At 33.9% G+C, this 24,851-nt stretch overlaps 5 protein-coding genes and 1 non-coding gene across 7 annotated transcripts; 3 read left to right on the top strand and 3 right to left on the bottom strand.

Annotated features, from left to right (window-relative positions):
- Window positions 1-533: 533 nt before the first annotated feature.
- On the bottom strand, window positions 534-1,658 carry LOC114168836. Its single transcript, XM_028053797.1, has 3 exons — window positions 1,407-1,658; window positions 1,273-1,325; window positions 534-944 (listed from the first exon to the last, which is right to left on the bottom strand). Exons 1-3 carry the CDS (start codon window positions 1,495-1,497, stop codon window positions 825-827), a joined length of 264 nt encoding a protein of 87 aa, XP_027909598.1. The 5' UTR covers window positions 1,498-1,658; the 3' UTR covers window positions 534-824.
- A 606-nt stretch (window positions 1,659-2,264) lies between these two features.
- LOC114168996 (pentatricopeptide repeat-containing protein At1g34160) lies at window positions 2,265-4,095 on the bottom strand. The gene has a single exon (XM_028054002.1). It carries the CDS (start codon window positions 4,020-4,022, stop codon window positions 2,289-2,291), a length of 1,734 nt encoding a protein of 577 aa, XP_027909803.1. The 5' UTR covers window positions 4,023-4,095; the 3' UTR covers window positions 2,265-2,288.
- An 827-nt stretch (window positions 4,096-4,922) lies between these two features.
- LOC114168701 (protein RETICULATA-RELATED 4, chloroplastic-like) lies at window positions 4,923-8,679 on the bottom strand. Its single transcript, XM_028053608.1, has 8 exons — window positions 8,062-8,679; window positions 7,759-7,827; window positions 7,506-7,637; window positions 7,321-7,374; window positions 7,204-7,248; window positions 5,713-5,852; window positions 5,448-5,573; window positions 4,923-5,351 (listed from the first exon to the last, which is right to left on the bottom strand). The coding sequence occupies exons 1-8, from the start codon at window positions 8,578-8,580 to the stop codon at window positions 5,303-5,305; spliced, it is 1,134 nt and encodes a 377-aa protein (XP_027909409.1). The 5' UTR covers window positions 8,581-8,679; the 3' UTR covers window positions 4,923-5,302.
- A 3,852-nt stretch (window positions 8,680-12,531) lies between these two features.
- Window positions 12,532-17,682, top strand: LOC114169727 (50S ribosomal protein L1, chloroplastic). The gene is made up of 7 exons (XM_028054994.1): window positions 12,532-12,925; window positions 13,709-13,888; window positions 13,985-14,039; window positions 15,952-16,079; window positions 16,740-16,823; window positions 17,045-17,170; window positions 17,254-17,682. Exons 1-7 carry the CDS (start codon window positions 12,584-12,586, stop codon window positions 17,386-17,388), a joined length of 1,050 nt encoding a protein of 349 aa, XP_027910795.1. The 5' UTR covers window positions 12,532-12,583; the 3' UTR covers window positions 17,389-17,682.
- A 1,330-nt stretch (window positions 17,683-19,012) lies between these two features.
- On the top strand, window positions 19,013-23,796 carry LOC114169617 (uncharacterized GPI-anchored protein At1g61900). Of its 2 annotated transcripts, none has more exons than XM_028054853.1 (8): window positions 19,013-19,317; window positions 20,159-20,315; window positions 20,575-21,444; window positions 21,941-22,186; window positions 22,295-22,309; window positions 22,712-22,852; window positions 22,949-22,996; window positions 23,219-23,796. In XM_028054853.1, exons 2-8 carry the CDS (start codon window positions 20,282-20,284, stop codon window positions 23,290-23,292), a joined length of 1,428 nt encoding a protein of 475 aa, XP_027910654.1. In that variant the 5' UTR covers window positions 19,013-19,317; window positions 20,159-20,281; the 3' UTR covers window positions 23,293-23,796. The 2 variants fall into 2 exon arrangements, with proteins under 2 accessions (XP_027910654.1, XP_027910655.1); XM_028054854.1 differs by having other exon boundaries at window positions 19,043-19,317; window positions 20,013-20,315.
- A 942-nt stretch (window positions 23,797-24,738) lies between these two features.
- On the top strand, window positions 24,739-24,810 carry TRNAG-UCC. Its single transcript has one exon. It is a non-coding gene; the product is annotated as a tRNA-Gly (tRNA).
- The last annotated feature ends 41 nt before the right edge of the window (window positions 24,811-24,851 follow it).

Raw genomic sequence — 24,851 nt, 5'->3', positions numbered from 1 at the left:
ACATAATAAAGGTGATATTGAATGAAAGAAAGAAAAAATCAATTGAAGTTTGTTTTAAGAATCAGACTAATAACTAAACCTTTAATCATAATTCTTTTTAGCTTTTTGTTAAAACGTTAATACATATCTTCACATACGATTCATACAATCACCATTATACCGAGTAGGAAGATGAAGGAAAAAAAAAAGTTAAAAGAAGATCGAGAATAGGAAATTTCAAATTTGGCGAAAATGGCATAAAATACTATTCTCTTTAGTCGTTTGTTACTACCTGTATTTTTGACATTAACAACCAAAATAAATCAAATTTAACGTTTTACACAAGTTAAAACTAAACCCTTTTTTTTATTTTTCAAATTCGTGTAAAAAAGATTGGACTTTCTTTTACATTATCGTATACCAAGAGTTCTCAAACATAAATCTCGTCACCAAAGTAAGCCACCACGAATCAAATCCGTGTTTTTCTAAAATTTCAGAACTTCAGTTCACATGCTAATTTTACATGCATCAACTTGTATGCATAGCTTCGTATATTAAATGGAAGTGGAAACAATCACCTCTGTTGAATTCATAAAAGTATAACTTCCTCAGTTACCACAGACATGAAATTTAAGGATCAATACAATTTCCCACATAACTAATAATCAACAACCAAAAAAGAAAGGGAAAAAACAGAGCAATTCACACCAGTGCATACACTCCCAGCAAGGTGAAATTATCAAAATTGATTTTACAATTTATAACTAGAAACGCTCTAAGACAATGCACCATTCATAAGATACATTCAGCTATGACAAGAATCACTGTTTCACTCAATTAACAATTTATTTAGCACCACTTGGTTGCTCTAGTGGAGGCTTAATGATGCCTAATTGGCCACCATCCTTTGTTGCTAGAGTCGCTGCTTTGATCTCATTGCAGTGATTAATGAATTTGCTAACCTCCTGGTTGAACACAAATTGAACCCAACTTAGTAGAAAAAAAAAAATCAATACTTAAAATATCCACCAAAAAATCCATAAAACTATATCAGGGAACAGTATAGGTCTATCTATAAAAACTATCAAATTGTGATATACTCGCTCTGATGATCATTGAGAAACATATAGAAGTTATGAAAAGCAATTACGAGGAAACCTAATTTGCTGCTAAACAACCATTCCGACCCCCCAATGCAACAACATACCATTCAGAACCATAAAATCCTCAGAACTATGAACACCACAAAGGAATAAAGTGAGTGGGAATTAGAGATGAGTTAAAGGGGCTTACACGATCAGCGTCCATCTCCTTTGTGACCTTGGATGGCTTCACGAATCTCTTTCCTGCGGAAAGAAACGGTAACAGATTATTGCAAAAGATCGTACACTGAAATGGAAGAAAAACAATGTGCGAAAGAGTGAAACCTTTGCGAGTAACAGGGGCTTTCCCATGACGATTGGGAGGAATTGATTTCTTCTTGGCTTTACCCTTGAAAAGATTCGCCTTCTGCGTCATTTATCTCAGAATCTGATTTCTAGGGTTAGGGTTTTAGGTGCAATCGGTTTGGGAATTATGTATGGCTGTGACACACCAAGTTAAGTAATAGGTAACTGTACAGCTTTATATAGTGGATTACTGTGGAAGATAAAGGCAAGGCCCGTGTTACGATGATCACATAATCCACAATTTGCTTTTATATTTTACATTTTATATTGAATTTTCAGGAATTAATATACATTTTAAATTGGATTTTTTCGAATCTATACTTCACACTCTAAAATAGTGATCCTAATTATTTGTTTATAAAACTTAAAATGTTTTCTGATATTATAATCATTTTTAAATCCTAAAAATTATAAAATATAGTTATAACAGTAACTTGACCCCAACAGTGTGCAACATCTAGGAATTAGTGTCTTACTTGTCATTTTTGTATTTAAATGGAAAGGGGAGTACGTTTAGCAAAATTACCTTTTTCTTCTATTAATTGCAAGTTCAAAGTCCTGATATTATGAAGAGAAAATGTTGGATTTAATGCTGTCGAAATTTATTATATATAATTGAATTAATTTGAATTCAAAATAAAAAATGGTGTAAATTGGATCAAAGTAGGTAAGTTTTTCACCAACAGTTTCTATGAATTAACCTATACTCTTTCTTTTTCCTCCACAGTCACATTACCTATCTTATCTATCTCTTCCTAAAATGTTGTGAAATTTTGGGGGTATGATTAAGTGACTTGTGAGAAATTCACTGTAGTAGTAATTTAGTAAATACACAAATATAATAAGCATTTTGATATAATTTTACCAATAATCTCTGCAAGAACATACACCTTCTTTAAATCTGTGAAATCTGGCTCTATCACGCACAATAATCTCCCTTTTATAAACAGTTGATATGATTTTTATCACAGCATGACAATCCACACATATTCTAAGGTTCTTTATGACCTGAATTGGTGTTCCATCACCTGTACTAATTAAACCAAATGCCACGGCCAACTTCTCGCTGTGATAATTAAGCGCATTCTCCTTGTCTTCTTCCCCAATATCATGCAGCACAAGATTAGTCTCTGCTGCATATCCATAGGCTTTAATCCTGAACTTGATCTCATCAAGTTTTGCATATATCTCTTTGGAACTCGAATGACTATGATCAGCATTCACAAACTTGTGTATCCTACCATCAATCTCTGTGTAACTAAATCCTGGCACCTTCCTCACATCCCTAATCTTCATGGCCTCCCTCACTCTCCCAACATCATACCATCTCTGTTGTGCTGCATAAACATTCGATAACAACACAAAATCCCCACAATTGTTTGATCCCATCTCCACCAGCTTCCTTGATGCCATCTCAGCCACTTCCACGTTCCCATGAATCTTACAAGCCCCAAGCAAACTCTGCCAGAGCACCACATCAGGAACCATTGGCATTGAGTTTATGATATCACACGCCTCTTTTATCCTTCCTGCTCGACCTAACAAATCTACCACACTCCCATAATGCTTAACATTAAGTTTCACTCCATACCCCTTCATCATATCAAACAACCTAACCCCTTCTTCCACCAAGCCAGCATGGTTGCATGCACACAATGCAGCAAGATACGACACCGCATCCGGAACCACTCCATCCACAGCCATCTTATCCAAAAGCTCAAGCGCCTTATTGCCATCACCGTTCATCGCAAGCGCCATGATCATAGTGTTCCATGTGACAAGACTCTTCTTGCAGCTCATGCTAACAAACACGGAATAAGCTTTATCAACAAAGCCGCATTTTGCGTACATATCAATAACTGCGTTACAAACAATCACATTGGTGTCTAGTTTCTCGTCCACAACATAGGCATGAATAATCTGGCCATGTTTCAAAGCACCCAATTGTGAACAAGCGGAGAGTGCACCCAGAACAGTTACCTCATTAGGCCGCCACCCCTCGTCCTTCATTCTGTTGAACAAAGCTATAGCCTCGTTGGGTCGGCTTCCTTGAGCCAGCCCAGAAATCATGGCATTCCACGAAGCAATATCTCGCTTTCGCATATTATCAAACACCTTATGGGCAGCGTCAAGATCACCGGTTTTGGCGTACACATCCAACAAAGTGGTCAGCAACAATACGTCAGCTTCGAACCCAAAACGCAGAAGCTGAGAATGAATCTGGGTGGCTTCGGAGAAAGCCAATGCGCGCGCACAGCCCTTGAGGGCGAAGGAGCACGTCAAAGCGTCCACCTTTTGGGGACTGCGTGACATGGCGCGGTACCATGACAGGGCCTGCATCGGTTCTGGGCTTTGGGCCAGGCCTCGGAGAACGGCGTTCCAGTCGTTGGTGGAGGGGCATTGGATTCGCCGGAAAATTTGGCCTGCGAAGGAGAGGTCGCCGGCGGGGGAGATGGAGCAGAGCTCGAGGAGCTTTGACCGGGAAGGGTGGAATTGGAATTTACCGGTTGTAATGAGATGCGCTTGGAGCTGCTTCATGCTAATCAGAGAGCTGCATTTCTGCAACAATGAATCCAATTGATACTGAGCGATCATGCTATCGAAGGAATCACATCTAAATTCAAAATCTTGAGTAAGTATATATTACTTTTGAGTTATATTATTTATATGTTCTATAAATACGCTAATGAAAATATGAGCGCTTATCACAGGTGTTAGTTATATAACATTCGGTAAATATTCTAACATTGATACTATTTTTTTAAGAATTTTTGTGCTGGGTTCTTTGGTTAATAGTATATTAATTATGTCGAAAAATTGTGTTACATGTTCAGTTGAGTTTGGGCTTTGGTTCTGAGTAATTGCAAACAAAGCAAGCCCGAGAGCATTACCAATACATTTCTTTATGATTTTTGTCAAATTATACTGCCTTGTTCTAAACATGATTCAAATCAAACACCGTGAGTTTTTACTTGCGGCAAATGTAGTTGGTAATTAAATCATATAACTCATTATTTTTTTGTTGTTTTACGTAATTTCTTAAGCTTGATTTCGGTTTCACTGTCACGTAGAATGATTAAAAAACTCGATCATAGTTTTAGACTTTTTTTTTTTTTTGTTGCAGAAATTAAAAGGAGATCGTATATTCCTTATCTTCTAGCTTCCACTCTTTCGTGAAAATGCACAAATAAATGAAAATTTGAGTGAAGTATATGCATGTAAAGAATACCCTTGAGTGTACTTTTACATAATTCCATGTATATTATTTTTTTGTGCTGGCATGTACGTATACCACGGGCTTCTTCCGACGTAAACAATGAGTGAACAAACTTTAGCAACGATTGAAGTGAACCAACTTTTAACTCTCTTTTTTACGTTGCTTTAATGCTCAAACGAGAACAAATAAGAAAAGTGGTATGGTTAAGGTTAAGCAACCAATATAACAGAAGCAAATCGATGACCAATGTGAAAAGAAATAAAGTTACGCAACAGTTATTAGAGAACTACCAATTTGAATTTGATTCCTTTCAATTCAACTTTAGATGCAAAACACACAAGAACAATAGAGGAATTGCCTCCACAAATGTCTACTAAAGATTTGACTCAATTTCATCTCATGATGCAGCTTTCTGCTAGCTACGAGAGATGGATCTTGTACCTTTACTGGCCACTGCAAAAGATGATAATTGGAGACTCGTGGTACTTGCTGACCTCCGTTATTGCTCAATGTACAATATTGCTTTCAGGAAGAATAAGAAAAAATACAACACACCAACTTTACTTGCAACAATGAATCAACAGAGAAGATTTTACCCAAAAATCTTGTAACTGAAGAACCATTATGCCAATATCTTGTGACTGAAGAACTGTTATGCCTATTCCCGACTCCTCTGGACTCCAACCCAGCGAGCATAATCCACCCACCTGCAAGATACATGCATGTCACAAATTATAAGAAGTGGAAAATAGCGAATTTAGTTAAATGCACAAAGACATATCAAGATAAAGTGACAATCTTACAATAATGAGCCCAAGAAAGTGTTTCCAGTTCTAACAGCAAAGCAAATTGCGCTCAGCACAAGCTTGTGCTGGTGCAGCAAAGGTTCTAGAATTCGTTGTTCAATAACTCCAGCTATTAATTGGTACCTGGAAGAAGACAAAGATCTCCTCTTAGATTCTGTTTCACGCATGCAGAGGATAATTCATTACTATTAGGGTGTGCTCCCTCACTCAATCCGAGAGAATAATTTCATCATATAAGTTATTCATTTCTTTTTTTAAATACCTTAAGTTGCTAGAAACTGACATGTAAACCCCATAGGTAACACTTGTCGATAATACCGGTAAATCCTCCGCCTCAGCGGCAAAAGATTTGTCAACAAGTTTTCTTGCATTGATCAGTGCATTTGTTATTCCTGTACCAATCTGAAAAAGCAGTGCAATTACTCATTCGTACAATACGAGTCCACAATATATCAATTACATGATGCCCACATGAGTTGGTTTATAGGTGGGAGGCTTAGATAATTTGTATGAGATCCTAATTGCAAACCCCATTGCTATAATAATAATAATAATAATAAAAACAATAAAAAAAAAATAGCATGCCCAGATAGATCATAAGACAGGTAATTCATTTATGCCTCCCATTTTAAGCTTACAGGGTGATGTGCTCACAATATTTTCTTTTTCCTATTACGGAAGTTGTATTAGTCTTGTGGACAACAAAAAAGCAGCGAACGAGTATCATCACCCACGTATCTGAGCTCAATGTTCTCTAATCAACTTCATAAAGTATCTTTACAAATTGATTCTGTAAAATCTTGTATAAAAGGTTCTTAGACCGTCCGACATGTATTAGACTATCTTGTGTATATATGTAATAGTCCAAATGAGTAGATTGCCTCATTAGACCGTTTAGTCTCATAGTGTCTACTAAGTTTTGGACAGTTTGACACGATAGTATGTTAAGATCGTCTAGTGTCTATTCAATTATATTTTGAAAAGTACTATTCACGTGTCTTTCTCGTGAGTATACATGTGTCTTATGTGTGTCTATAAATAAGACTTTGTAACTTCAGAGAAATCTGAGTTGTAATCCCTTATCTATAATGAATTCTTCTATGGATGTAGATTGAAGTTTATTAATACTTCAATCGAACCCCGTTATTTCTGTGTTTGCTTTTTTTTTTTACCTTGTATCATCCAACTATTAGGTTAGGATCTCTGTTTTCTAGGTTGCTTGTGTGGTAGACATTTCTGAGTGAATTTGTGAGTTATTCCATAACATGTCTATTCTAAGGTATTCCTTTTTAATTATTCTCACTTTACACATCTTCTAACCATACACGGTTTACTCATATGGCGTCCAGCTGTAAAATCTTAATTCCAGCACTTCAAATAAACTAAGATAAATTTAGTAAGCATGGGGAAGTATGCAAGAGTTGCAAGTTAATTTCCAAATAATGATAGTGTTCCCTGTCTTCATTAGCTACCGAATAATCAATCTTTTCATTAAATTAAAAATAAAAAAGAGGCACACCAAAGGTACTGCTTTACCCTACTGTATTCTTGTGAACATTCTTAAATCCCCGCAAAATAATATCAACAATTGGAAGATGGTAACAAGAGCAATAAAAAACAGCAAAATGGCGTTTGTAATGTATGGTCAAGAGTAAGTCTGGTGGCCGAATGATTTTAAAAGAGAATTCACCAATCATCATAAACTAGAAGAAGCGGAAACATGTATTTCAAAGCATCTAAGAAGTTAAATTACCAGTGATGCACTAGTCCCAACAGCAAATAGCTTTGCACCGTTACGCTGCATAAGAAATGTTGTTAAAAACCGTCACTGACAAATAGCTGCTTGAATTTCTTAGGATCCAACACGTACCACTATAGCACCTATTCTCTGGATGAGTGTATATGAGGTTCCGGCCAAAGCCACCTGTTGAGTGTTTACGAAAAATTAAACCCAATCACACAACGAGTGTAATTTTAAAAAAGTACAGTATTTATCAAGACCAAAAATAATAAAATAAACAGAAGCAGATGAAGAGTAGTTTGAACAGTGTTAACCTGAAAAGCATTTTCAGGGCAGCCATAGAAGAATTTAGCAACAGTTCCAGCACTAACAGCAGGTGGTGGTCGGAGAGAAACTGTGGGAGCAGGAAGCCACACAAGCATAAAATCCGCTACAATGGCCATTATCTGTTCATAATTAAACGATACAGTGATTAATGTTTTATTTGCACTGCATAGAAAACTCAGTTTTACAGAACATAAATGTAATGTACTAAGCAGGTTCAAGGAATTGAAGGAACACGCCTACCACATCGGCACAAACAAAATCAAGCTCCTTACTAAAATTTTCTTTGCGCTTCTCCAACTCCGCAGCAGTCTGAAAAGCAAAAGTGATAATTATTACAACCAGTGAACCATGCACCACACTGAAATAGTCGAATACATAAAAATGGGTGAAAAATTATGGTGTTCATCGAAATATTACAATGCAGGGAACACTCTATCTAGTACAGAGCACATTATAGCATGTGGTAATTTTGGTCTACCTCATGCCATATCTAATGCATGCAGGATAATATAGTTTAAGAAAGGTGAAATTGCGAAAAGGAACCTTAGTAAAGATGCCAACACCGCATTCCATGGCAACCTTGGCAAGGAACAAATCATCCCCCAGCAACCTCTCCTTGAACCCTCCGAAATTCAACAGCCACCGCAACACCGCCGATTTCTCCAGCTCGAAGAACCTCTTCAAAATCGACCCCGGTACTCGCCCCGCCTCAACCGCCGCCGCTAAATCCGCCGGCAATTTCTCCAGCGGCCGCCCTGCCTCCGCGAGAACCAGGAGCGCCTCCTCCCTGTTACGATCCCTGTCTTCCGATTCCCCGTCGCCTCCGCTTCCTCCTCCTCCACCTCCACCTCCACCTCCTCCATGCCCTCCTCCGGTCCCTCCGCCGTGTGCCGATGCAATAATGGAGAGTGCCGGAGAACGAAGCGATGTGAATAGCGGAGCGTAGGCATAAGAGTTTGTGGTACGCAATGAGAGAGTGAAGGAAGGTAGCGGCAGAGAATAACCGTTTTGCAGAGAGAATGAGCGCGCGCCGGAGAAGTTGGAGAAGGAAGCCACAGCCATTGCAGTTGCAGTTGAAGTTGGAGGGTGCGTGTTGAGAGAGAGAGTGACCGTTAAAGGTAGAACTTTGGTGGTGGAGTGGAAAAGGGAGGTACATGACTTGGACTTCTTTGTCAGACACACACTCATCACACTCTAGCGGTCGTTGCCGTATACACCACGCGCTTTCCTCTGTCCTCAAATTTCTCATAACAAACAACCATAATCACCTTTTTTTTTTTTTCTTTTACATTTTTCTGTAGCATAATTTTGCTCTCCTCCTTATGTACAGTAATGTATCCTTATTCATGAAAAATATTTTATATAATTTTATATAATTTAATCTAAAAATTATGAATAATATATTTATATGATAATAAAAGTAACCTTGTTGATGTCGTTATGAATAATTTATAGATATTCTTGATTAAGCATCAATATATCAAATGATGACGGCGCATTGAATATTAAAAGGGTGGGAATTGAGTTCTAATTTTTTTAAACATGTCTCAATAATAATATTTAAAATAATTTATAAAGTTAATATTAACATTTATACTAAAATTTAGTGATAAAATTTATAAATAAAGTTAACAGTGTTAATAATTTTTGTCTGAAATAGACCTAATTGAGATATTTTTTTTAAGTTAAGACTCGTTTAATATCTTCTTACAAATCAATGACAATCTGACACGTGTGAACAAAGATAATATCATCTGATTAATTAAACCATAAAAAAATATTAAAATATTAATGTGCAATATCTCTTAGGGTTAAATATATTTTTTTATCTCTTAAGTTTTAGTGAAATTTGTAATTAGTCTCCCTTCAAAACTCTATACATTTTAAATCAAATGTTGTTAAGTTTATGTGACGTTTCAAACGCGATTTATAATAATAATTGAGCTACTATTAAAGATAAAATGTGTCAAAATATGTAAACATTTCAAATATTAACCTGAAATGCGTTTAAAATGTTAAATAAACGTAACAAAATTTAGTTAAAATGATTAAATCTACACATTTATAAAGATATGGACTAAATTAGTCTAAAATTTCAAAAATTGACTAATCAAATTTCATTACACTTGATGAAAAAAACATATTTAACACTATTTTTTATTCTCCTTTTCTCCATATTTTTAAGCTTCGTCTATTCTCCTTAATTTGAAGGGTTGGGGCAAAATTGTGACTTTAAATTTCACGCGCATAGATTATCCGGTTGTGAAGGTGATATGATGCATGAGTTAATAAACTTTATATATATTGTTTGTGGAAAATAAACTTAAACTACTTCCAATGATTTAATTGAATTTTTATCATTAAATACATTTTAATGGAGAAAAATATTATTATTTATTTTTTTATAAGAGACATCTACATACTTATATATTTACTTTGCATAGATTGAGTTTTTAAATACACAATTTTATTGGTTCATGCATCAAATACAGTTTCAGTGATTTTCAAACATGTGTATAGGGAGAAGAGTAAGTTATTCCAAACATGTCAATGTGCTTCAACAAATATATCATTCATTAAACTACTTATATTTGAATATTCATGAATACTCGTAAGTTTTAAGAAAACCTCAAATATTTTTTAAACACCTATCGATAATAAGTAAATTTTTTTTATCCGGCTCATTATCATTCATATTATTATCAAGTTTCTATTTTTTAATCTACTCACAACATAAAACTTTTATTAACATATGGAAAAGTATATTAAATATTATTAGCAAATAAAAACAATAATTGTTGACACATGATAATTTTATCTATTTTTTATAAATAAATAATCTTTATGATATTTTTGTTATATGCTATAAAGTTTGAAACAAATAATAGTTGTTATAGACCAATGATTGTTTTTATTTTCTGGAATAATAGATGAAAAACTTAAATATAATCTAATCCTCAAAAAAAACTTTAAAATACAGTGCACTTTGGATAATGAGATTAAAAGTAATATAAAAGAATATTAGTTTATAATAATAATAGTCAAATCTTAAATTGTTAACCATATCAATTTTTATAAAAGTGTACTGTTAATTTTATTAAATTTAAATTTTACGAAGAATGCAATATAATATATTTATTATAAACACAGCAAACAAAAGTGTATTTTAATAAAATATTTACTTTAATATAAGCGAACATTTAAATTTAAATAATTATATATTTATATTCAACAAATGTCCGTTTACTTATCCCAGATCTGAGATATATGGACTTTATTATTAGTATGCGGAGTTTCAAATACATGGAATAAGTCTTAAAATAGGTGAAAAGATTATTCTAAAAATCCTTAAATGTAATTTATATTTATGGACTTAATAAGTCTGTATATGCAATACATTATTAAATTCTTATTAAGTCAATATATTATAACAAAAAGTATTTTAATTTTAACTGATTTAAAGAGGTCTATTTCTCCTATTTATCTTATCAAAGATCAGATTTATATTAGCAAAAGACTATAGCTCGATTATTGATAACTCACACCTCATTTCATTTCGAGACTATTCATGCAAAAAACCGATAATAGCAATTTTAAAAATAATAGAATGTTTAATTCAAAAGAACCAGTTACAAATTTATAATTTAGTGTATATATTATAATACAAGTGTGTACTTGTTGGATTTATAAAATTTTGATTTTCTATTGAATTTATTAATAAACATTAATTTCAATATTTTAAAATATATTAAAAATCTTTTTACTATATCAATATATGATATATTGTAAAAGTCCTACGAAGAAGCAATATAATAAACAAATAAAGAATCTAAATGCGTATTTGATCTGTTTAACAACTTTTTTCAATATCTATTAGAATGACCGAATACGATTCCTAACTTTTATCACTAGAACCACATTAAATATTAATCAATTAATTTATTTTTTATTTTTTATTATATATCATTATGTGTAAATAGATTAATTTTTTCTCTTAGATTTTTTAAGTTGTTTTTTTCCTGTATTTTTTTAAGGGTTAAATATGTTTTTGGTGTCTTAATTTCTATGAATTTTGAAATTAGTTTATTTCAAAATTTTAGATCAATTTAGTCTTTAATCTCTCCAAATATGTGGCTTTAGTCATTTTAATCAAATTTTGTTAGGTTTATTTGACATTTCAAGCGCATTTCATATGAGTATTTGACTTAACATTAAAGCAAAAATATTTCACAGAGTATAAATAACTTAAATACAATCATAAAATCTGTAGGAAACATCAAATAAACTTAACAAAATTTGATTAAAAAAATTAAACTCACGTATTTCATACAAAATTTAAAAAATGACTAATTTTAAAATTCGCTAAAAGTTAAGGGACAAAAACATATTTATTTTTTTTAAAACTAATACAATGATTTTAACATTTTAAATATATTAAAATTAATATATTTTAAAAGAAAAAAAAGATAATCTGTCTCGTACTTTTAAAACATGCTTTACCCAATCAAACAAACTTTATTAGTGGCCGATATATCACACAAGGCAATTGAAAACTACTTCATCATATATTGTGAAGCTTAAATTGAAATGAGAGTCCAATCTAAGTTTTCAATGTATGGACAATATTCATCACTCAAGTCAAGTGACAGTGAAATGGAGAAGCCATAACAAAAATTATGACACATTACATTATTATCATTTTCAATTATCTTTTATGAATCAAAAAATGGAAATATATCACTTAAAATTAATTAAAGCTATAAATATATAATTTCTCATTTTTTACCAACACTAATTTAGACCATAACTAAACATGTTTAACATTAAACTCGTTTTAATTTTGCAATTGCAAGCGCTGAATTTTAATTTAATTTTAATTTTTGTTTTTGTTTTTGTTTTTTTTTTACCCTGAAATAAAAATCCACGCGTCAATCGTACACGATAGGGAACATCTTATCCTATTTTTTTTTAATTTTTTTTTAATATCTGGATAGGTATAGAAACCTAAGCTTGGTTTGGTTTGGTTTGGTTTTGCAGAGAGTGTATCAACAGAAGAAACAGAGGCATGGCTTCGTGTACAACACCTCCTTCGCTTATGCTGGCTCATCCACAGGACCTTTCTTCTTCTCTTCGCTTCTTCTCTCACAGTCACAGGCCTCTTTCTAGAACCTTCTCTTTCTGTCCTCTCGTCTTGAAATCCTCTTCCAAGTGGGTCCGCTTCAGTTTCCGAACAGAGCCCAAATCCAGGACTAGCCATGCCGTCGTCGCCGCTTTGGCTGCGGAGGTTGAACTGCCTGAAACCGTCGACGACGCGGCGGATGGAGTCGATGCGTCCGCCCCCACCGACGCTGTCGCCACCGTCAAGCCTAAGAAAGGCAAGGCTGCATTGCCTCTCAAGAGGGACAGGGTATGTGTAATATCTTTTCTTTTTCTATTTTTTTTTTTAAATTTGTTATGTGTAAGGAGTTTTGGGTTCGCCGGTTAGAAATTAAATTAGTATTTTCTTGTGAATAAATTGCATGCTTTGTGTTTTTCTATTTGTTTTTTTTTTTCGTTTATAATTGCTTTTAAGTAGAAGTGTGTTGGTGTTTTTTTGTTTTTTTTTGGGTTCTGTTTCGTGTTCCCTCGATGGGTAATTGCTGCAGTGGTAAAAGGTGTATCTGAATGTCCTGTGTTTGTTTGAATGACCAATAATGGGTTCTTTGCACAAGCTGCTCGTTCAATTGAAATGAAATGATGTTTGGAAGTAAAATTGCCTAGCGTTTCATTAAAGTGGGATGTTGATGAAAAAGATGTTGATGAAAAAAAAAACAATTGAGTTATAATTTTATTTGGACCAAGTTTATATATACTATCTGTCTTTTTCGCGGAATTACATGCAAAATATCTTCTGAATATTCAAGGGTGTATAGTTTGAGTACCAGGTTGGAGGTGTTTGTTAGCGGTGCATCCTTGATTGTTAATGGTGGTGTAAAGTGTTTGTTCCATGATCATTCTAGGATGGTTTTTGCTTGTTTGGTCTCCTTCTTCCCATTTATTTGCATCATCAGTATCTTCCTACAGTTTTGATATAAATTTTACTACTTCTTCCATAATCGAGCTGAGTGCTTCCGTCATCAAGTTGTTCATATTTGATGTTATCTTTTAACCCGTTGTTTCAAGTCTAATTGTTCTTCTACTGTGTCACCAGTCAAGGTCTAAGAGGTTCTTGGAAATTCAACAATTGAGGGAGCGGAAGAAAGAGTATGACTTGAAGACAGCAATATCTTTGGTTAAACAAACTGCTAAAACCAAGTTTGTTGAAACGGTAGAAGCCCATTTCCGCCTCAACATTGACCCTAAGTATAACGACCAACAGCTAAGAGCAACAGTGAGTCTCCTGCTCCTTGGTTGATTTTGTTACATTGAAAACTTGAGTTATGATGAATGGATTTTAATTCCGAGTCTTATGACGCTTTCTTGACAGGTAAATCTGCCCAAGGGAACTGGAAAACCGGTTAAAGTGGCTGTTCTCACTCAAGGTATTTATGCTTCATAGTCTTCATTCCCACTTTTATTAGTTAATTATAGGTTTCCAGAAATTGCTGAAAATAATTTTCTTAAAAGAGGATTCATACGAAAGGAAGTGTATGTTATGTAAACTTCCAGTATGGATGGGCATAATAAGATGGTAGTTTTCTCTCCCAAATGTGGACGTTGTGCTGCCCAGGCAAGGTATTGAAATACAGGATTTTCTGTGCCACTTCATAAATGGAAAGTTGTATCATTCTGGATTCAGAATTTTTAGATAACTAATTTCTGGTAATTCTTTCAAAAGTTAAAGTGCATCTACTTTTGGTAGAGTGTGATGGTTCATGCTTCATGTGTGTACAAAGTATGAGTTGCTATGATTGTGTATTCAAATTATCTGTCTTTTTATTTACATGGACAAATAAATAATTATAAAAGCAAAAGATTTTATCCGCCTGTGATATGCTATTGCCAGTCATTCGCTTTAGATTCTACAGAGTTCTAACTAACTAGTGTCTGCTTTTACCAGCATGCTATTTGAAGTTTTAATCCTTCAGTAAGTGGACTGTAATTTTGATCATACTCCATCTGTCCTTGAGTTGGCTATGTATTTACATTTGATAATTTTATGATCTTCACCCTGTCAGAATGAGTATTGTCTGGCATACGGTTTATTTAAATTTTCATGGTAGACCATGACCCCTTTTTCTAAATATGTCTGTCAATTAGCCCATCCTTCTGAAAGGAACATTAATCTTTGATCTGTCTCTGCTCTGAAAAATAAAAATGTCTGTAGCTGGAGTTGCTGATAGGGATCCACAGAAACAACTGCCACCCATGTCACAACAGTTTGGGTTTGCTACATGGATCAATTAACACTATTGAGTTTGTACGAAACCATCAGTAAGCCATGTAGTGAGTAGAAATATTTAGAGTTAATTGTTAAAAAGGGTGGCCTGGTGATGGTGGTTTGGGATGGGTTCTGGTTAATTGTTTACAAGTTTAGTTTATGCATTGCTTTGTTTGCAAACTTACTCATTAGACGGATAGGTTTAAGAAGTCAAATTTCCTCAAGTTACAAGATTTTTGTACCATAAATAATAGTTACATATTAACAATTAAGTGAAAGTTCTTTGCTAGTCACTCTCGGTTGTCGGGAGCCTGTTTTAGTGCTTTTTATTGTGCTCTTGTTGATTTGGTTCTGAATCTGAGCAGAGATATGTCATAACAAGTATTGTCTTAAGGTGTCTACGTTTGATGAAAAGAACACTGGACTGTTTATGTATATGAAATGGTTGTAGTGGGTAGGTCAGATCCAATTGTCTGTGTATGTAGCATTTTTGCAAATGGATAGGTCAGATCCAACTTTTTTTCTATTCAATGTACACTTGTTATATGAATTTCTTCTGTTTGTAACTGGAATAATTAAACTATAGTTTAATCTGTTTGATGAATTTTAAGTGGGTTCCTTGACGTTTTTATCTATCTCTTTGGAGGATATTTATACTCCCCGCAGTTGTGCTTTTGCTCGTTCTATCTGATGAAATATCTTCTCAAGGGCTATTCAAAACTTCTGAACGAAAGTTTTTCATAAGTATATGGTGAGATAATCAAAGTTATGAATGACAAGTATCTTGTCTAAGATTAAAAACGAACATTCTAAATTGCATCTTAATATTCCTTGTTAAAATACATGATAGTAGCTTTTAAAGTTTAGCGAAGAAAGAAGAATGGGATAGATGACAAGTGTTCACCATATATATAGGCTAAGGCGGTTCTGAATGTCCAATGTAATGACGTCAATAAAAATCAAATGGACAAAACACCATTAGAGTTACTTCCTGCTTACTATTTACGCATGCCTGTATAGTTCATAATACATTTTTTGTTTTTACTAGACTAATCCCAAGTTCATTATGATAGGGGAAAAATTCGATGAGGCAAAAAATGCAGGAGCTGATTTGGTGGGTGGAGAGGACCTTATAGAACAAATAAAAGGAGGATTCATGGAGTTTGATAAACTAATTGCTTCTCCAGATATGATGCCTAAGGTGTTACTTTGGTTATCTTTGTTTTAATTTGTGATTAGATTAATAGATTTTGTCAATTTCGCATTTATTTATTTATTTGTATAATCTGAGTATTCCACAGAATTATGCAATCTCAATAAGTTATCTGTAAAATTGGTAATAATTGAATTATTTGCAAATCGGATTATCCTAATGTGGATTAAAAACGACCTTGTAAGTGTTTTGGTAAATTTAATTTTAACTAGTTTGCAACCTCTGCGTTCCTATTAAATTAGGTGTTCTGAATGTATCATCCAGGCATGCTTTGTCTGTGCTTCTTAACTGTTAATTTACTTCACTTGCTGATCATATTTTTTCAGTGAAAGTTTGAAACTTATAATTAGATGGCATCAAATGGATTGCCACCCATATGTTCCCGGTTGACATTTCAAAGTGCTTGTGATAAAATGCATATCTCTTCTCTATTATGTTTAAATTAATTAACAAACTTAGGTGTTTGTCAATTTGGTAGCATGCTGTAAGGTAGCATTGTTACTCTTCAAAGGTACCATCATTAAACTTTTAGATATGCTGTTGACATATTTTCTTTAATTATGAAGAGTTCAGTAATTCAATATATTTTTAGTTTTTCTATTTGTGATGGAACCACCCTTAATTAATTATCGTTGTTGATTGTGTCAGGTTGCTAGCCTAGGAAAGATTCTGGGGCCAAGAGGACTGATGCCAAACCCAAAAGCTGGCACTGTAACACCTAATATTCCTCAGGTGTATTATCCACTTCTGTTTGCTTTTTTCATTGCTTGCATGTTGTATGTAGTGAACCGTGGTGCAAAATCTACAGATTTATACTTGGTTGACGCACTCTCTTTTGTTTTTTCATTTTCTCTGTAAAGAGATACAGATTTATACAAGAGAATGGGTGACAAATTTTAAGATTTTTGCTTATGGTTAATCAGAAACCCTTTTAAATCCATTCAACAATACAGGCTATAGCAGAATTCAAGCAGGGAAAAGTTGAATACAGGGCAGATAAAACTGGAATCGTGCACTTACCTTTTGGAAAAGCTGACTTTTCAGAAGAGGATCTTCTTGTAAACTTTCTTGCTGCTGTGGTATGTTCTTTCCTTAGCAACCTTTGTATCTGTATTTCTAATTTCACAATGATAAACTTGTAACCAACGTTCTAATTTCACAGAAATCAGTAGAGGCAAACAAACCTTCAGGTGCTAAAGGTGTGTACTGGAAAAGTGCCCACATATGTTCATCCATGGGGCCTTCAATCAGGTTAAATATCAGGGAGTTGCTTGATTACAGACCTCCATCAGAATAGAACCTTCACCTGTAAATGTTCGTTTGAGTTCAGTCGGCCATCCCGGGTCCCATTGTGAGATATTGTCAAATATTTAGTGAAAGATGTTACCGAAGTTACATCTGGGGATGAACAGGGGATATATATCACACTGTGGTGCTTATATCTCTCTGTTCCAAATGTTTGCACACTACATTACATAATCTTTGACCCCCGGCTGAGAATTTTCCTTGTAGTACTTCTTTTGTAACTAACACCAGACATCTAATTATATTTTCTTTCCTGGGAATAAAGTTTCACTTTTACATTTGATTATTAGGTATTCCACTCCTCAACACCCTGTGTTCGTTGTAATCATTTACAGGGTTAGCTTCATGTTTATAGAAGGACGAGTTTTTAATTCACTCCTGTTAAAATACATTGATTTAAGTATTTAACCAATCTGAAATGAACTTTATTTATTAACAATAACATGTAAACCAAGCATCCTTTTATCTGTTGAATTTAGGTAGTAGTTACCTAATAAAGACAAGAATGTGTGTGTGGTTAAGGAAGATAAGGACATGGGTAGGAGATAATTGTTGGTTAGAAAGTTTAAGATCTTAAAGAGATGGTGCATAAGTGTGTGAATGAATGAATGAGTGGTGTTTTTCAAAGCATTATGTGGCGTGCATTTGCAGGCAAAACATTTCAATCATGAGTGGAGCCCTATTAGTGACAAAAAAAAACTCCTCAGTTTGGTGTTAGTACATAGCCCAACAAGCCTACCCAAAAATGGAGGATTTTCTTCTCTTTGTTTTCTTTTTTCTAATCATATTATTCCATTCACCCTAATGTTTTAATAAATGTTATTTTTAAACAAAAAAAAAATGATGTCCCAATTTCAAATCTTAAAATAATTTCAATGAATTCCGTATGCGTGGAAAGTGAAAACAATCATTTTTTCCATCACTTCTCCGATACCAGAAGGTTTTGAAAAATATGTTTGCAAAATTAGAATTATGTTTATTAAAATACCCGAAAACCTTATTAAATTATATACATCCTACTTGTTAAGTATTTATGCATATAATTTATTGTGAAAGATTTCAAATCTGTACGGAGTACTTTTTCAATATAGTTTAATTTATATCCATAATATTATAAAGATTCAGACTTTAATGTATTAAATAGTTTACAGATATTTAATAGTATGTTTTTTCTCTAGTTTTCAGACTAAACTAAGAAAAAGTATTCTCACAACCCCTTCCCCTGCCATCTTTTTCCATTTTTACACTTCTTTGAACAAAACATTCTATAAAAAGAATGTACTCTTTTTTGTTGTCAGATAACATTTCATTAAAAAAAACAAATAGCAAGGAAGAACTAAATAATATTAATTAATTAGTTAAGTTCCTAAGCCAAACTCAATAGATATTACATTTACTTAATTTAACAAGCAAGTTTAAAGCTTATAAATCCCAAAACATTTACTTAATTTAATAAAATAAAATAAAGAACTATGCTTACTAAATGAACATATTTTAATCAAAAGCTAAGTCTTGATTAGGGAGTGTTATTTTTTAATCTATTATTACTTTCAAGCAAAGATGTACTTAGCATTAAAACAAAGGCATAACATTCACAAGACTTGTTAAGGAAAAGTTAAACCTGAATGATTGAGAGTAAGAAGTTGAAGGGAAAGAGTGAAGAGTGAAGAACACTATTATTGACTATAGTGTTAGAAGTGTTGTTGTGTAGTGAAAAACGGTGCGTTTAAACTTTATGGGAATAGGAGTAGGTAATGCGGGTGCCAGCTGTTACCATATCACTCTTCTTCTCTGCTATTCTTCTCTTCTTCATCACTGCTCCGATTCTTCCATTAGGGTTTCCTTTTTCCACCCGATCCATATTTTCTTTTCTGCAACTATTCCTTCATCGCTTTGATTTTACACTTCTCGCTGTTCCACGGTACGCTTTTCGTATTTTTTTGTTACGTTCATAAATCAATCATAATCTTTCTCTGTGTTTCTTTCTTTCAGCACTTGTTAACTCCGAATCTTGTATTTTTTTGTTGTTATATTTGACATTTCTATTTTTGGCTTGTCAAATTTGGATTTGGTGATCGTGCCACTTAGTGTTCGTTTTTTAGTACAAAGAGGAAAAAATAGCTGTTTGTTTCCCTGTCCATCGGGACCCGTGTGTGTGTAATCTGTTCACTCTGCTTCTAAGGAACTTAGTCATTGCTATAGTTGTCTTGTCGCTTTTTGGTTTTTTTCTTTAACTGGAATTGTCCACCTCAGTGAGTTAATTATGTAATCTAATCTGAGTTACTAGGTTCACTTTTTTTTTTTATTAGTTTATTTTAGCTCAAATCTTGTTGGCATGGTAGTGAAGATACGGGTGAATGTTCTGCACAAACATCGTGGTTAAAAAAAAAAGAAGAAGCAGAAATGCAAACCATTTCAGTTGATTACTTGGTTCCATTTTATCTTGATATTTTTGAAGTGTAATATCTTTTTGTAGGAAATTGCAGAAACGAATACAAAATCCTAGGGTTTAAAAACCTCTGCTGTGTGCACTGCCCTATCTCAAAATTTCATTTTTTATTGCTCACTCAAAAAATTCCTGCTAAATGCATATCTGAGTTTTTTTTTTTTGTTCAGGCTTGATAATCTTGAAGTAAAGTCTCACTGGTTTTGACCTGTGCAGTAGCATGTTTGTGTTGGTTTCGGCTATTATGTAGCGGTTTGCAATAGTACTTGATTGTCCTCTTTCAACAACCTAAACTGTTCTCGTACTTTAATCACAGATCTTAAGCTTGAGGGTATTACATCATTGCTACACTGCTATGTGGTACCAATTGGCTTATCACCGGCAACTGCCACTCTGTTCTCCTTTGTAGAGCTCAATGGTACCAGAGGGCTAGGGAGTTATGGGCTGCTCTCAGGATGCTAATGGTTATAGGGGTAAGACTAGTACATTTGATGGATGCTTCCTTGTCAGTGGTTCATTAATTTACAGTTTAGGTTTTCATAAGCTTCTGAGTCTTGAGTCTTGTATGAGTTATTTTTTAGTTAGTCATCATCACACTGTAGTACATATCAACAAATTCGTCATTCATTTTTAAATGTCTGTTCGATCAAATCACAATTGTATGCATTTGTCTTTTCTTTTAACATGTTCAAAGAATTATACCTCTGTTAAGTGCTGATTATATTGTTGCAGGTTCTTTGTACTGTCAGCTAATTCTCTTTATCGTCTGGCTTCCCACTTTTCAAGATGTGACAGCACGAGAAGTACATGCTGACCATAGAAGAATTTCTTCTCTGGTAGAGTTAGCTAAGCAACCCGCTTCTGGTGAATCTGGACTCTTTGACCCCATAGAAATATCACCTGCTGTCTTACCAAAATTTCCGTATCCTTCTGAGTCTTTGCCACCAATGTATCCTACTTTCCCAACCAGATATGAACCAGTTTTAACGGGAAAATGTCCTGTTAACTTTTCCCATCCAGGTATATCGAATATACTAGATAAAACAGCATCTGATTGCTCTGGACCTTTGGCAGCCCTTGTAGGGAATGTAATATGTTGTCCTCAGTTTAGTAGCTTGATCCACATCTTCCAGGCTTTCTACAACATGAAATCCGATGATTTGGTTTTACCTAATGCTGTTGCCAATCATTGTTTTTCTGATATTATTAGTATTCTAGCCAGTAGAGGGGCTAATAGTACGATACCTACACTATGCTCAATAAAATCATCTAACTTTACTGGCGGGTCATGTCCTGTGAAGGATGATATTACTCTCGAAAAAACAGTCAATACAAGTAAGTTACTTGAGGCGTGCAGCACTGTTGATCCACTTAAAGAATGCTGCAGACCTGTTTGCCAGCCTGCGATAATGGATGCAGCCCTACAAATTTCTGGAAGACAAATGACGATTAACAATAATGAAAATATGGCCGGGGAAGTGAATCACACTGACTATCTTAATGATTGTAAAAGTGTGGTTTATTCATATCTTTCCAAAAAGCTATCATTTGAAGCTGCAAATACTGCATTCCGAATACTGTCGGCCTGCAAAGTCAATAAAGGTACACTGTTTAACTATTTCATTTTTAATTTAATTTAACTTATTTATAGTTTAGGAGATATCCAGTGACAGCTAGTTATATCATTCATGGATAAATTAGGATTAGAATGCAGGGGAAGGTAATTAAGTGAGTTTATATTACTGGTATTGGTTTATATTCACGTGTCTTATTACTTGGGTTGGGTGATTTCATATTTTATCTATATTTCGTGTGCAGTAAAGAGTTCTAGTTCCATTAGGAAAGAGTTAGAATTTGTGTTCTTTTTTTCTTTAATTTAGGCAAACTAAGATTACCAGAATGTTGTACAATATGATATTTGATTCGAATTTTACATTTCCCAGAAGCATGCGCTTTATATTTTGAGATGAATGGGTATACCTGGACTCAAAGTTGTGCATGCGAATGACATATAATTAAATTTGTGTTGGGTAAATTGAATTGTAATCTTGTTTCACCTTTATTAAACACTTGTAAAGAGTACATATTGTTTGCGCAGTTTGTCCTTTGAGTTTTAAGGAGCCTGCAGAAGTAATCAGTTCATGTCAGAATGTAGCTGCCCCTAGCCCTTCCTGTTGTAGTTCATTGAACGCATATATTGCTGGGATACAAAAGCAAATGTTAATTACAAATAAACAAGCTATAATATGTGCAACACTTTTTGGATCTATGTTGCGTGGAGGTGGAGTGATGACAAATATTTATGAGCTTTGTGATGTTGATTTGAAAGATTTCAGCATACAAGGTATTAATCCTGCACAAGCTTAATTGATATGTGCTGCCCATGACCATTTTTTGAATTTCTCTGATCTAATCTTTCTGTTGTGGCTCTGCATGATGCTGGTGCGGGCAGCATATGGACAACAAGGTTTGCTCTTTTTTCCTAATGCTTGCATTTTGTTCAGAGCTGTTGTTTTTTAATTCACTAACCTATTTACACATTGGTTCAGACAGCACATGGATTTGTTATCATAGTCCAGGGAATTTGTGATATAATACTTGATAGTTGAATGCAATCATGCTATTTAGGAATTATTTCCCATTCCTGTCAGAAAGTTGATGGATTAGGTTGTTAGTTGAACATTGCATGCGGGATTAGGAGGGATGCATTCTAGGTTCATTAGAATACGATCTTGGATCATCTCATAATAAAAATAGTTCAGTTGAGCAGAGAAAAAAGGCTGCTTTTAAAGCAGTGTCTTGATGCTTGACTTTTGTCAAGGAATAATTGTGATGTTGGTAAATAATATGTTTGTTGGTTTATATGCAGGATGTTTACTTCGGAGCTTGCCTGGAGATGTGGTATTTGACAATTCATCCGGCTTTAGCTTTACATGTGATTTGAGTGACAACATTGCAGCCCCCTGGCCATCATCATCTTCAATTACATCTCTCTCACTCTGTGCTCCCGGTATGTTTTTAGAGAAAATTACTGTCTTCATTATTGCATACTTTTACAAAATACTGTTTGCATTTGCTTATTTATTGCCCCTATCCATTTTGGCAGAGATGTCATTACCTGCTCTCCCAACTTCACAAACATTAAAAAATAATGGTAAGTCCCATTTTGAAGTTTATTTTATATATTAATACTGATCTGGCCGTTAGTTCAACGAATATAATACACATCTTTAATGTTTTAAATTTTCTTGCACAGTGCACACCCTAGTTTTACGCCTATGATATGATTAAAATTCTTTTGGCCTGTCTCCAGTTCATCGAAGTGAAATTGTTGCAGAGCCAAATTTTAACATTATGAACATGGTGGATTTTGCAGGTTGTAATTCCGGTGGCGTTGGATTGCTTTTGCTTATTTTTTCATTTTTCATCTTCAGTACGCTGTTGTGTTGAAGAGTAGGGTTTAGAAGTGTGTCAGGAAGGCAGTTCAATGTGTCTTTGGTGTGGCTTTTGCATGTATATTTTTGAATGGCCTCATTGTATAGAAATCGCCCCTTTTCTCCCCATTTCCACGTGTCTTCTGCTTGTATGTTCTGAGCAGATCATTCCGGAGTCGGTGCTCATTTGATTTAGGATCCATAATTGTGCTGTGAAGGGTTCGATTATTTTCTTTTTTGCTGAATTGCTGACAAGCAGATGCTACATTACTATGGCAGCATCAGGGACTGACTAACACTGATTCGGAACTGACAAAGTTGAGTTTGACCATCCATAAGGGCAGCTATTAAAGTATGTGACTAAATCATTAGACATTTAGATGTGATTTGAGTTTAACACCAATACTAATTCATTGGACGTGAATGGAGTTTAACTGGAGAGTGTCTTCAAGGTAAAACTTTCAGGATATTGGATGTTAAAACCCGTACAGAAAAAGTGTTATATTTGCCCCCAAGCTAATACATGCCAAAGGCTCAATGCCCAGAATAGCATTTTCAATTCGCATTTTGAAAATAAATAATGCATACATGACATGAAAAAGCTTATAATTTGTTGTGTGGATGTTATACAGATTTATTTTTCCCAGAAAGCGTATTTTTCTCAGGTAGGAATGAGAATCTAATGTAATGGACAGTGACATCATTTTTTGAAAGGTTAAGATATTAGTATTAGGAAGTTATTTGTTCTGTGACAAATTTTAAACTATGTAAACCCGCTTAAGCATATTTGTCAAGAGAACGTATTTTACCATAAAATGTTTCGAAATTTTGCAATTAATTGAATTAGAAACTGGACGAAGAATGTATATAATAATAATAATAATGATGTAGCAGGCCATAAGTGGGTCAAAACATAGAAGGTAAATGAAAATAAATTAGATTTGGCTGAAGAGAAATAAATGCAGCAGTAAGATTAATTGAAAAAAGAAATATAGTTAAAAGATAGCTGTGTTCTTTATTTTCATTCTAATAATAAACAGTTTCACTCTTATCATATTCAATGATTTTCTCATTAGGATTATTGATTTTTTATAGTTTAAACATGGATAATCGCAACTTTTAGAACTGTAAAAATTATTTAATTCCAAGAAAATGGCTTTTTGTGGTATACTTGGAAATAAAATGGAAATAATTTACTATATTTCATTATACAATTTTGTGTCTAAATTAGGTTTTATAAATAAGAAAATCAATAGGCATATAATGTACTGCCTTAGATTTGACTCGACCTAAATAAGAGACAAAAAAAAAATATGACAAAGAATGAATTAATATATTAATATTTTACTCTTTTTTGTTGTTTTGTAATTGATTTATGAGTTTAAATTTGATTATATATTTGGAGCACGTGTAGTAGATTTAGATGAAGACAAGTTTACACATTAGAAATTCATATGAAATCGCGTTTGTAGTCCAACGGTTAGGATAATTGCCTTCCAAGCAATAGACCCGGGTTCGACTCCCGGCAAACGCACTTTTGTTTGTTTTATTCAATAAAACATCTATTTTTTTTTT

The sequence above is a fragment of the Vigna unguiculata genome, chromosome 11 (assembly GCF_004118075.2).
Source record: "Vigna unguiculata cultivar IT97K-499-35 chromosome 11, ASM411807v1, whole genome shotgun sequence".
Lineage (NCBI taxonomy): Eukaryota > Viridiplantae > Streptophyta > Magnoliopsida > Fabales > Fabaceae > Vigna > Vigna unguiculata.
This window is presented reverse-complemented; position numbering and strand designations above follow the sequence as displayed.